The sequence below is a fragment of the Zonotrichia albicollis genome, chromosome 1 (assembly GCF_047830755.1).
Source record: "Zonotrichia albicollis isolate bZonAlb1 chromosome 1, bZonAlb1.hap1, whole genome shotgun sequence".
Lineage (NCBI taxonomy): Eukaryota > Metazoa > Chordata > Aves > Passeriformes > Passerellidae > Zonotrichia > Zonotrichia albicollis.
This window is the reverse complement of record NC_133819.1, coordinates 112,609,990-112,624,198: the sequence shown is the minus strand read 5'-3', so window position 1 is coordinate 112,624,198 and position 14,209 is coordinate 112,609,990. Positions and strand designations below refer to the sequence as shown.

Sequence of the window (14,209 nt, the reverse complement as noted above, 5' to 3'; positions counted from 1 at the left end):
TCCACATGTTTAAAGTATTCTAGGAATCTGAAAGAGTGATGGAAAATTGTTAACAGATATGCCAGTATTTCAGTATTTTCTTTAATTTTTTTGTGGTTCCTGAAGTGTAAGATTTCACAGAAGCCAAGTTCATATTGCATAAGACATTGCCCAGAAAGGTGATTTCCCACTGAGGTCTCTTCCATGTTGAGTGGTCCATACCCTGGACTGGGAGGGTCATCTTCAGTTTTCAAAACCACAAAAACCCCTTACCTTGTGCAAAAAAGAGTCCATTGTCATGCCTCCCATCCTTCTGTCTGTCATTTACAAAACACTGGTGTTCTGAATGTAAATGCCTGAGTGGCACAATACCTGGGACAAGATGATTTAAGTCCAGGAAAGGAATAGACTGTTAGTATAAAGAGCAGCTGAAGTTGAAATAATGATGTAATGTAGTTATGCAACTACATTTCTTGCAGCTTGCTTTCTCTCCTGCCTCTGAAGTGTATGTAGGCATGCTTTATATTTTTCTCTAAATCATAGGCATTCCAAAATTTTATTCTTGTGATGCCTCCACAGTGCAAAGCTGGAAAGTGCTGGGGAGTCCAGTGAAGATCCAGTGTCTGCTCTCACTAATGGTTAGCTGACTCCCTGTTTGGGTTTTGTTTGTTTATTTCTCTAAAGTCTCTCCAAGGCAATAGCTAGGCTTTTGGTTTGGAAATAGTCTGTTCTGGAGGTAGTACACATAATTTTTTGGTTTCACCATCCTTCAGCTCTTCCACCATGGACATTTGGTTTTTGAACATGCACAGCCGACAGGGCTCACTTTCATGCTCTGAAAGTGCCATATTGCTGGGTTACAGTGTAGTCTCCAGATTGTTTCAGATGCTTTGAACTTAAACATATTGAATGCTAATGATGTGTTGGGTGTGTGGGGCCAGATGATGAGGCCCAACACCCCTCCAGCAGATGCTGTGCCGTGCTGATGTGACCAGTTTGCAATAATGGGAAGTATTTCTAAGCTGTGTGGATGTGAGCCAGAAGGTACCATTTGTCTTGTATTTAGCAGAGCAGACCTTGAACACTGTGAATGCTTTTGCCCCTCGGTGTTTGGCTCTGCTCTGTCACTGCAGAACAGTTGTCTTTCTACTGTGTAGCCAAACCTTTGCTTTTGCTCATTTTTCTTTCTTCTGTTTTCCTGTAACTTTTCTTAATTGTTTATCCCTTCCCACCCCCCCTTAATGTTGTTTCCTTTCCCCTTTAACACAGGTGACCAGCAGAAACTTTGCGCTGTGCTGGATCCTATGGATGGAAATTAAGATGCAGGCACACAAAGTAAAAGCACATTTCATGTGTGCTGCCTGAGTCACCATGTATGTGTGCATGTGTCTGTATTCTCATTTCTAGCTCTTCTAGAAGCCATTATCACTGGGAGAGAAAGCAGATGACTTCAAGGAGATATCAGCTATTAAATAAAACCAGAAGAAGCATTTTTAAATTTGGGAGTACGATGAAGTCAATGCCATTTTTCCTATTCCCTTACTACTGCTGTTCTCTCCCAACTGTTACAACTTCTTTTAAAAATAATTGAGAGAAGCTTTCTGATTATTCCAAGCCCTTCTTCTTTGTATAAGGACAACCAATCCCCTTTCCAGGGCAGAAACTGTTTGAAGGGAAGTGCTTAGTACTTGTATAAGCCTTGCACTTAAAAACCTCCAGCAGGCTTATCCTCTCCACTTTTGTCTTTTAGTATAAGTGCCCTGAAAATGACAGAATTGCACAATAACAAATGGCAGTTTTTCAGGCTTTTTTTCCATCAGGTTCAATGGACTCTTGCATTCATGTTCATTGGTCATAATGTGAGCATGTTACTTGGTACTTTGCTTTTCTGAGCAGCCATGAACATTAAACTCCTGAGGATTTCATGGCCTTGAGGTTAGTGGCTTCTTGGGAGCAGAACAAAGCAGGGTATTAAATGGTATAGCAGACTTTATTTGTCAAGTTTTATTTTTTGCCGTGACTGAAAACTATTTTTCCATGGGTGTTTCCTTTGGTCTGGCTAAAACAAATTATTGTGGAGGGAAGTGCAAATTTCCATTCTTCTGCACATCTGCTGAATGTTCCTTCCCCACCCAGAGGACCAACAGTTCAGCCACAGACACAGGAATTAACAGGATGAAGTGTGGTGCGTCTTGAAATGTCTTTAGGTGACAAAAGCTGGCTGTAATTCTCCTTTTTCTTTTCTTTTTCCAATAAGGTCTGTTTTGATTTTGGTGCTTCACTTTGGAAATTCTGAGGCAAACAAAAAGCTGACTGTGTCTCTTGTTTGTGTCTGTTATGTAGAGATATGTTGGAAAGCTGCCTAATCTCTTACATTTTCCAGTAAAGAAAATACAAAATTATATAATATCTATATAGTCTCTTATATTTTCTCTGTAAGAAAACCATTTCAAAGAAATGAGACTGATTTTCCTTTTTTTTTTTTTCTTCTAAGAGCAAGCAGTATTTCTGAACAGCCAGTGAATATTTTGGATAGAAAGCCTCATTTTACTGTTGTTGTTTATCTAGCATTTTCTGATTTTATGTGTGCCTTTGACTTGGGGGAGAAAGGAGAAAGAGAATGCCAAAGTAGAAGCAAGGGTAAAATTCCCTTATTTTGACCTTTGCACATTCTTATCCATGTATGGCTGAATTCATTGAATTTGCTGGTCAGCAAATTGTCCCATATTTCACATAGTCTTTGAATACCAGATGGGGTAAGGAAATAGGCAGTAGCCACAGTGAAACTTTGAGCAGACTCCTGATTACCTGAAACCTCAAAAGTGCTTATGGATACTTTGAATTTTCTTCATTTTCAGAGGATTTCCATAGTTCTCATGTGAATTAAGTAGTAGCCGACTGGTCTGTTGGCATAGGTATTATATGGCTTGGTATTATTGGTAATTTTGGCCTAAACATAAGCAATGCCCATAGAGCATTTTTAGAAAAAATTAAAATCAGTGATGTACACTTCATTGAACTGAAAATTTTATTCCCTTTGGAAATTTAGGCAGTCTGATCTGACCAGTTACTGCTAGGTGATTTTTTGGATATTTGTCAGTGTGCATTTACAGGGAATAGCTGTGTTATAATAATTTTATTAGATGCTAGGCTTGTGATCTGTGATTTAAACTTGAACACACAAAATTACTATGTCAATGCTTTGTTTTGTTCAGAAGGTAATTAAGACATATGCTTTGTATTCAGATAGAAAAAGGAAATGTATGGAAGAGTTGCTAAGCATTTCAAATGTAGGTGCATGAGTTTAAGACAAGTGCCCAAATTCCTTTGATAATTAATGACTTGGAACAGGTACTTCCAGAGTGCAGTCTCCTCCAAAGAGTACTTGGCTCACAGAAGCCCATAAATTAACTATATGTATGGAGAGACAATTAACTGTTAGCTGAAGTTATGTGAAAGGAGACTCTTTGTCATCAGTTCTTCTGCAAGTGAGCAGCTTTGTCAAACTGTGGTCTAGGACATCTCATCTTACTCCCATTTTCTGCACACAATGTTTGGACAGTGCTATATATAGAAATATCTGAATCTTTGTGAGTCATATGCATCATCCTAGCAATGTTAAGCCATATATGCACTTTCAAAGTCCAAGAATTTCTGAAATAATTACGTGTACCACCCCAATGATGGATAACTTCTTCCAGTGTCTACCTGCCAGAGCTCCAAGTACATGGTTTTCAGTGGTATTATCAGTTAGATTGTTCTTCCTAAGATTATTCTGTGTTCTGCAGTCTCAAGGCAGGATAAAACTTGGTACTGTCCTCTGAGGAAAAAGGAGACAAGAGCAATTCAGGTGGCCTTGGATTTCTGAAGTATTTTGTTTACAAAAGATATAGATATGTACTTACTGGAATTCATAAAACACATGTGTTTTCAAGTCTGTCCAATAGAGAAATGTTGTTGTGGTAATGAACTGTGCTATTTTAGAGCTCATTTTTACAGTAGCATTGCCTTACATTAATTAGCATAGCACAAATGCAACTGTGTTACTATGACAAAAGCTGTGTATCTCTGCAAGATAATATTCCACCTACAGACACATTCACGTTCACTATCTATCCTAAATACTAGCAATGAACTGGTGCTCAGACTGTGCATTACTGGTAGTGGAAATAAAGGTGTTAAATTCAAAATACAGTAGAAATGCAGAATTTTATAGGGTTGTAAAATTAATAAGAATTTAAAAGTAAAATGTCACTGCAGAGATGTTTGCCATTTCATAAGCCTAAACCTTTGAATTTAATACATAGAGTTGCTAACATGGTAATTGTAAACCAGTCCAGTGCTTTTAAATTAATTAAAGCCTGTACAAATCAGAAAAAAATAAATTTACACGAGTCTCACTGAGTGCTCTTAGATGCTGAAGGACATGTAAAAATAGCCATTGTTCAGTGCTTTGTTTAACATGCTTGATTTTTCCTCACAGTACAGTGCTGTGGATACAAATCCTTTATCTGTGTATATTATGCAGCCCATCTGGAATAAAATTATTAAGGTAAGAATTTCATTTAATAAAAACACATATTAATGTAAGAATCTGTTTTAAATATAGTGTGTACTTTCATTTAAAAATACATATTAATCAATAAAGCTGAAATGAAGACATCTGATAAAAGAAAAATGTTGCAGGATATTTAGCTGTGCTTAAGGTGAGTGTGTTGTTTTGAGATCTTTTTTTTTTAGAAAGAAAGGGCTTGTTTTGTTTTTTTCTGATTGCTGTAGAAAAGGCATCCATTTCTTTTTTGCATCTTTCATTATTACATCTTTCATTAAACAGCTTTGCAGACATGGATGGTTTTACTTAGTACAGATTATTTTTGTGTAGCATATGCTGCCTAACAACAGCATGGCTCTCTCTCTGTGCTGTGCATATGATTTTATGCAAGCACTGTCTCATTTTCTCCCGAGGGGACTTGCTTGAGACAGCCGGGCGTTCCTCGCAGAAGCTGAAAATGAGAGTGGTTACCATGATCACCATAACGATTGAAAGATGCCATCTCTTGAATGCATTGCAATCTGCAGTTTTTAAAAATAAACCACTCACAGCCAGTTATGCTGTTGTTGGCAAAAAGAAAAAAAAAAAAGAAAAGCAAGCTGTATCTCAAATAAATATGAACTTTATTGATCTCCAAGGAAGCACTGACTTCTGCATCGGCCTCATTACAGGAAATGTTTAGACTGGACTTGAAAATAATTGTTTGTACAAACAAAAAAAGGATGTATGTGGTCAGAGTGTTGTTGGATCTGCCATCTTTGGATTCTGTAATTCAGGTGTTGATTATTCTTGATACGGCAGAAAAATAATAATTCCTAATTCATAGCCAAAAGTAATTTCATGGAAAGTGTTCATATGACACAGCTGAAGAATTAAAATACAACTTGAACATGGGATGAGAAAAAAGAAATTCAAAGATGTGACACTGACCTCAGTAATTCAATTCATAGACTTTGTTTTATTCCCATTATAATATTGAGGAAAACAATGAAGCAAAATGTCCCTCCAGCATTCTGGCATGGGAGATGAGTAGAGGCTTTACTGTGCACTTGCCCTTTGGTTTAGGAGATGGGTGAGTATTCATCTGCTGTCAGACTGAAGGGGGAGCGTTGTCTATGCAAATCTTCCTTTGCAGATAATTTATCCTAATAGTTGCCGCATTTTACCAGAAGAAGAACAGCATTATTGAATGTTCCCATATAGCCTAGCCACACTATAATTGTTTGTAAAATATCAGTAGGAATGCAAGTTGCTATAATGGTTTTGTTCCTGAACAGTGCATTGCAGTAAGGAAATTGGGATAATTTTCAAAGAATTTTAAAAGACTGTTTTATATCTACTATGTTCATTCAAAATTGGGCAGTACAAGTGTGCATCTTGATGACTGGGAGAAGTTCCTTCACTCACTTTAGACATCCTATTACATCCATTCTCAGATATGAATTAATTATTTTTTTAGTTTCTAAACTGGTGACAATAAAAATTCCATGTGGACTATTTTTACTAGATTTAGAGGAGTTTAAAAAAAAGCAACCTTAAATTCACTGAGCCAAGTAAAAAGAAAAGCCAACTCATGAAAACAATGGCTTGAGATTCTGGTCTTGTCTTTCCTATGCCTGTTTAATCCTAATGGCAACACAAGTTTCTCTGTATTCCACAACCAGAATTCATTGGAAAATGTGTTTCCTATGTTATAAGTCATTAGCATATTCATTGTAAAATGTACTTCCTGTGTTATAAAAAATTAAGAAGAACTTGACATTAAAAATATGTGAATTTGGGAGCTGAAAACATATTGTTATAACCCAACTCATTTATCTCTGGTGGGGATGCAGGACAATGAGGGGAAAAGGAGGAAATCCCACTGGAATACACAGGTGTATGCCAGTATCATTGAAATCAATTAAACTCCCCTCTGTTGCCTTTATGAACTTTGATTTTATCAGCAGAATTGGGCAAGAGCAGCATTTTAGTGGTCTCAAGTGGCCTAGTGAAGTTTCACCAGAGCTTTATATAAATGTGTACTTTACCATTTATTATCCAAATAATTGCTGTATTAAATCATTTGCTGTTAGTATTAAGGCTTTTAGAATGAATGGCTAGACCCAGAGAAACAGAAATCAGCTAAAACTTCATGGAAGAAGTTTTTTAAAAGAGTTTTTTAAAAGGTTAAGCACACAAGGGTTTTGCCAGAGAGCAGATGTGATTTGCCCCATGGCACCTCCAGTTGTATTAATCATGTAGCACATTGATGTATTAGACCTCTACTGGCTGTTAATTAGACAATAAAGATTGCAGCTCATGCTTCTATAGCATACTAATAAATTCAGGCTCTATTTTTCCAAGATGTGTAAGAAGTTAATCTTGAACACCCTGTGATTTTCTAATTATGAAATCGGGTGATGGTAGTGTAATGCCAACTAAAAAGATAAGGAGTATTAAATATAACAAAAGGGATTTTGCAACTGGAATACTTTCCAAATACCTAGACAGATTAGGTTCAGTAAGGATCAAAAGAACATGCTTAAGGGTTTAGCTGCAGGAGAGTCTGTTTTCCTGAGGACAGAACTCCTGCAACTGTTTTTCATGATGTGTCTATTAGACAAAGGGATTGCAACTATAGCGAGTTGAAAAACCTTTTAAAGTTTCCTTATTAAATTACACAGTTAGCAAGAAAGTGGTTTAAAATAACTTCTTCATGTTCACCCCATGGAAGCATGAATTATTTCCTGTAATAACTTAAACATGACATTGTGACTATTTGGAATGATGACCCTAATTAGAAAGCAGACATTTGTGGTGCCCCACTTGATTTGTTTGCCAACAATCCTTATGAATCATCCAGGAAAAAGCAGTCAGTTTATGCATATAGATCCATGTAAACATTTCATCCATAGTGTCTTAAAGCACTCTTTTGATCTGTGATTTAGATTAAAAGAGACAAATCTAGATTTTTTTCAGTGTCTGTGCTTCTTATTTCATGGAAGGTCAGAGATACAGATACATCCCAGCAGGAGATTCATTTTCTGCATCCTCAGGTAGCAAAGCTGGAGATGCACAGCTGTTGCTGCATGCTGAGCATGCAGTCAGTGTAAGAAAGGGAGACCATGCAGTGAATGGTTCCTCCTTAGAAGCTCTCCAAAGTGAATTTCAGGGGACATTTGCTGTCCCTTTTCCTAGAGGTTTAGATTTGCCCTTTTGAACACTGAGAATGATAGATATGTTACATTTTAAAAATTGTTGCTCTATGCGTTGCATGGTGTATTTTAAATACCATGAGAGCTGACATGATTTCTGTTTTGAAATCACTGATAAAGTCCTGCTGATAAGGAAAGCAAATATCAGATATAATAGTTTTCCCAACGTTATTACAGAAAATGTCTAAGAAACTTGATGGAAAAGTGTTCAGGAACTCTAACCTGGTTTTTGGAAGTGTACACTTATTCTGTATATCAACAGTTTCTCCTGAATATTACAAATTACTCTATAGTTCAACAAGATAATCTAGTCAGGACAGTTAATCAGTCAAAGCATTCAGATTTTAAAAGTAAATTTAAGTTAATGTAGTAGTTGGATAGAATATATTAATATGTATTCATCTGTCTGTTCATCTAGTTGGTCCAGAGATATTAACAAACCATTTGATTACAAAACTGTTATTAGTATAGTTAGAGTATACAATATACTATAGTATATTGTAAATATACTATAGTATATTCAAATATACTGTTCCTGTTAGTATCAGGAATTATTCGATTTGATTTTCTTTAATATTTTCTTCTGCTATTTTATAGTGTTGATGTCCTTTATGAACATTCTGAATACTTAGGCACTCCAAATAATTTAATTATAAGCCTCCAGGATTTTTATGTTTTATACATATTGATAATGTGTTTGAGTGATGGTAATGGTTGATACTTAGTATTTCTGCAAATATGTTCTGTCTAAAAATCATGTAGAAAGCTGTGTAGGCTATTTCAAAAAATATTCTGGAGAAACTGTGTTACTTGGGAAGAGTATTTTCAAAAGGGATTCCTTTTGCAGTGTAAGGAGCACCTTAAAGCCACAGGCAACAAATGCCTGAGAATGATTACTGGGACAAAAAGGTTTAGGTGAAGGCAGGGAGTCCTTTTTAGCACCCTCCAAAGTAAAGTGAATTAATGGAGTGTTAGTAATTGATGAATGAAGAGGGAGACCCTGTCAGAAAGTTACTATCTAGAGAGCAGGGAGATGCTTGTAATGGGGAGATTGCTGAATCTAAAAGTGTAATGCACTCAGGGTCTGATCTAGTTGATGTTTGGAGTAAGAAATTATTCACATAGTTTGGAAGAAGAGCTTTCCTTGTTATAGTGTGGGAATACAATGCTTAAAAAAACCTTCCACGTGGATGCTGAATTACCACACCGGGGTGCTGCAGCCTTCTTTCAGTTCTGATACAGCTGATCACAGAAGGCTTTCCTTGGGAGCTGGGTGAATGAGGATAATGTACAACTCCCTTAATTTTAAAAGGAGTACAATGTTTTGAAAATATCATTCTTACTGCAGTCACAGGATTGTATTTGAAAATAAATTTCAGAAATTAAAACTGTGTTTTGATTTGAAAGTGGGGAAATATATACAAATCTGAATATTGCTGATGTCATATAAAAGCTTCTTTCCTGATAGAAAGTATTTTATTAAAATAAGATGTACAAGTTGAAATATATTTTTTCTAATTTTTTTCCTTTCATTTTTTAACAGATAGTGCCTTTGTGGATTGCTCCCAACCTGTTAACATTCTCTGGATTTGTCATGATTTTATTTAATTATTTTCTAATATCTTTTTATGACTGGGACTACACTGCCTCAGGTAAATATGTTCATGTTGTAATTTTTCAGAATTATTGAACTGCTTATAATTCTGACTGTTACAGGGAGGTATCAGACACTTAAATCTTCTACTTATTCCCCTAGTAAGGCTTCTATAGGTGCAGATAGGAGAATCCACCTCACACATAGCATTATAAATTTAGATCATTTTATTGAAAAATCTAATTTAATTTTATCCCTAAAATGGGTTTCAGCATATGCTGCTTGAAGTCTCTGGTAAGATCTCATTATATTTAAAGTTTATTCCAGGGTTTCAATATGCAGCCAATATCCACTTGAATATTCTTCATAACATTTTCATTGATTTCACATTTCCTAATACTTAAACTAATGCCTGAAAGAGTTAACTTCCCTTTCATTTCTCCACATATTCACACCCCCTTTTCAAGACTGCTTCTAGACAAAAACATAGTTTCTAAATAAATGTCTCTTCAAATTATGACTTTTAAGTCCAAGTCCATGTTTGCTCCTCATTGAAGACCAAGTCAGAATTGTTTTGCATCTGATTGCTCCTGAGTGTGGGGCATGTTTGGTTTGGGCTTCTCAGACCAGCTCTTGGAGCCCACAGAAGGTAGTAGGAGTCTTCTATGTGATTAATATGTAAAATAGATATAGATAAAAGAGTTAGATTTTCTTTAAACTAGACAATTCAGTGAAGATAGCGCTTTTATTTCCTGAAGCAACTACATTTAGCTGCCTTCATTTTGTTATGCCTATGATTAGCTTCAGGAGGTAGACTTTGGTGTAGTTGTTGTACATTTATCATAACAATTCTAGAGGCAGGGATACTTGTTAGCAGTTTTGGTTCAAAAGTTACATTTTCAGGACCAGCTTGTTATACAGTTTTCTGACCTCGTTCTTGCACACCTGGTGCTTTTTTATCAATGCAGGTGATATTTACTCAGCCCTGTAATAAAAGAACATCCAGAACAGATCTTTTTAATGAGATGATCTTATCTTGGCACATTGTCAGTAGATATACATGGAATTTGAAGACATTTGAAATGGTGATTAAGTCTCTTAGAGTTGAGACCTGTATGTGTAGTTTGCAAGCTCTTCCTGAGTCTACATGGGAACAGTCCCCATCATTTCTCAGTTGATGAAAAACTTCCACGCAACCTAAAGGGCCTTTGGAGTATCATATATCAATCCTATACCTAGGATCAGAAATAAAAATTTTAATTTCCTGCACAGTTGGTTTTCATGGTACAGTTTACAGATTTGCAGCTAAGAGTCAGGAATTGTCATCTTTGCTTTCAGAATGGCAAGATGAGGCACTGAGAGAAAGGTAGTCAGGGCACTGCTTTAAGTGCTGGCATCTCCTGGCATCATCCAGGCAAGGACACACCTCTGTATGCAGGAATTCCCTGTGTTTGGTGCCAAAAGGCAGAAACCTGAGAGGACTTTGCATTTACAGTTGATTAGTGTTGATGTTGTATTGGGTGATGTTTAAGTTAAATAGAAGTGTCTGTGGAAAAAGGATTGATTTCTTTAGAGGAGCAATGATAACCTTGGATTAATGCTGTCAGCAGAGCAAGAACAGAACTCTGGGCTCTGTCCAATTCAACTGTCTTTTCCTTTTTCTCATGGAAAAAACAACAGGGGTGCTAGTGTTTCTGCTAACCTAAGGACAAAAACTTCCTGTTCTGGTCTGTGTGGTAATAGTGCTACACAAACCCCAGACTGGTACTGATAATAATGCTTGAAAACTTTTTTTTTCCCTATATATTACATGAACATTACTAATTTTTCAATGGATGGTTTTCCTATGACCTGTGACTATTTTTATCTAGTTGCTATCATTGTTTTGTGCAATGACTAGAGTCATTTCAGGACCAAAAATCCTCTCTATTACCTTTTGTCCTTTACGGTGGAAACACATTCAAGCCTGCTCAGTGCTTCTTTGATGGAGCTCACCAGTGCCTGAAGGTCAGACTCAAATATTTCCATCTGTTTGATGCAGTGTGTTAATCAGTGGCAGCTAGTTTGTATCTGTGTGCGTATCTTGCTGGATTTCTTTGATGTTAACCCCTGACTCTCTACCCTATTTTTTTCAGGTACCAGTCCTGGACTTGTTCCCACCTGGGTGTGGCTGTTCAGTGCTTTTACCACCTTTTGTGCTTATGCTTTAGGTAATGTACAGTGAAATAATTTGCATGTCTGACATTTTCACTTAATTTTGTCTTCAAATTCACTAGTGATGATTCTGAGATAAAGAGGCATTGTGGATAAATTACTGACCTCTTTCCAAAACAGTTCTCTTAGATTAAAAAAAAAACCAAACAAACTAAAAAACCTCAAACCACAACACAAAATAAAAATGTTTATTGGACTTAAACCCAAACTAGCATGTTAAGTAATATATTAGAGGCTCTATTACAGTAACTCTTATCCCTCTTGAATGTTCAAATTATTTTAGAGGAAAAATGGAAATCATTATACAGCAGCAGTCTGGTTCCAATCCCCCTGCCATGGGCAGGGACACCTTCCACTAGATCAGGTTGCCCAGAGCCCCATGCAATCTGGCCTTGAACACTTCCAGGGATGGAACAATCCCAGCTTCTCCAGGCAACCTAATCCAGTGCCTCACCCTCCTCACAGTAAAGATTTGCTTGCTAGTACCTAAAATCTAAACCTACCTTCTTTCAGTGAACCCATTCGCCCTTGTCCTATCCCTACATGCCCTTGACAAAAGTCCCCTCTCCAGCTCTCTTGTCACCCCCTTAGGTACTGGAAAGCTGCTCTAAGCACTCCCTGGAGCTTTCTCCTCTCCAGGGTGAACAATCCCAACTCTCTCAGCCTTCTTTATAGGAGAGTCACTGCTGTTTGGTTTCATAAAAATCTTTGTCCCATGATGATGACATTCCGAGAAGTTCACACATCAGAATTAGCAGAGGGTGCTTTCAAAGAAATAGGAAAAATAAAGGACAAAGCAGAAAAAAGGAAATTGTTACGAACTTCAGTGCTTAAGGACTGTGTCAGGAGAGGTGGTGATGACAGATGTGATGACAGGCCTGAGCTTCTTATAGAAATAAGTATATATTTTTTTCTTTCCTCTTGCTGTTTTTCTCTCATAACACCTACATCTCAGTTTCAGATTCTATTTTTACTGCTTCATTCTGTGCCCTGAGTGTATTTTTAGGTAGACTGCACCTTGCTGTGCAGTGGTGTGAAGACAGACCTGAAATTTTGCTGACCTGGAAGTGAGATCCACATTTGTGTGGCTTTTTTGTTTTCTCTTCCAAAGGTGTCTCGTTCCAAACTAGACTTTCCACACCATGGTGCAGCAGTTATTTTTGGGGGAGACTAAAGGTAGTATATTTAAAGGACTGCACAGTTCTGTGTAATAAGGGCCCAGGAAGGCTGGACACATTTAAAGAAGGAAATCTTATAGGCACAGGAGCAGGCTATCCCTAGGTGCCCAAGGATGAGCCATCAGGGAAGACTGGCCTGGCTGAACAGGGAGTTTTCACTGGACTTGGAGAGAAAAAAAAAATGAGTTTATGACCTTGGGAAATAGGGGCAGACAATCAAGAAGAGTACAAGGATGTCATCAGGTCTTGTACAGAGAAAACTGGATTGGTGAAAGCTCAGCTTGAACTCCATGTTGTCACCACTGTGAAACATAATACAAAGTGTTTTTATAAATACACTAACAACAAAAAGAGGGCCAAGGAAAATCTCCATCCTTTATTGGGTGCAAAGGGGAACATTGTAACCAAAGATGAGGAAAAGGCTGAGGTACTCAATGCCTTCTTTGCCTCAGTCTTCAGCAGAGAGACCCAACATCCTGAGCTGGTAGGGAGAGACAGGGAGCAGAACAGTGCCCTGCTGTGATCCAGGAGGGACAGACAGTGCCCTGCGGTGATCCAGTAGGGAGCAGAACAGTGCCCTGCTGGGATCCAGGAGGGACAGACAGTGCCCTGCTGGGATCCAGGAGGGACAGGGAGCAGCAGTGCCCTGCTGTGATCCAGGAGAGACAGACAGTGCCCTGCTGGGATCCAGGAGGGAGCAGCGGTGCCCTGCTGTGATCCAGGAGGGACAGACAGTGCCCTGCTGTGCAAGCTGACACTCACCAGTCTGTGGGGCCAGATGGGATCCACACCAGGTACTGAGGGAGCTGGTGGAAGAGCCAGGCCACTCTCCAGCATTTGTCACCAGTCCTGGTCAACCAGAGAACTGGAGACTGGCCAGTGTGATGCCCACCTGCAAGAAGGGTTGGAAGGAGGATCTGGGGAACTACAGGCCTGTCAGCCTGGGAAGGTCTGGGAAGGTTATGGAACAGATCATCTTTAGTGTTGTTATGCAGCACTTGCAGGACAGCCAGGAGATCAAACCTGTTTAATATCTTTATAAAGCATTTGGACAAGGGGATTGAGTGCTCCCTCAGTGCCTTTGCAGATGACAGCAAGTTGGGTAGGAGTGTTGTTCTGCTGGAGGGCAGGGAGGCTCAGCATGGGGATCTGGACAGGCTGGATCAATGGGCTGAGCCAATGGTGTGAGTGTGAGGTTCAACAAGGCTGGGTGCTGGGTCCTGCACCTGGGTCACAACAGCCCCAGGCAGTGCCACAGGCTGGGGGAAGAGTGGCTGGAAAGTGACCCAATGGAAAAAGTAGGGGTGGTGGTTGGCTAACACTGAGCCAGTGTACCCAGGTGGCCAAAAACACCAGTGGCATCCTGGCCTCCACCAGAAGTCATGTGGCCAGCAGGATCAGGGCAGTGATCATCCCTCTGTGCTCAGCCCTGGTGAGGCCTCACTTTGAATCCTGTGTTCTGTTCTGGGCCCCTTACTACAAGAAGGACATTGAG

The 14,209-nt window shown here is 38.5% G+C and overlaps 1 protein-coding gene across 2 annotated transcripts in view; it reads left to right on the top strand.

Annotated features, from left to right (window-relative positions):
• The window catches only part of LOC102065320 (ethanolaminephosphotransferase 1), a 59,329-nt gene that overhangs the window by 8,690 nt on the left and 36,430 nt on the right, over positions 1–14,209 (top strand). For both annotated transcript variants that reach the window (XM_074550608.1, XM_074550604.1), the window contains exons 2-4: positions 4,463–4,531; positions 9,272–9,380; positions 11,458–11,532. In XM_074550608.1, the coding sequence (XP_074406709.1) occupies positions 4,502–4,531; positions 9,272–9,380; positions 11,458–11,532 (214 nt within the window). In that variant the 5' untranslated portion in view covers positions 4,463–4,501. The remainder of the gene's footprint in view (positions 1–4,462; positions 4,532–9,271; positions 9,381–11,457; positions 11,533–14,209) is intronic.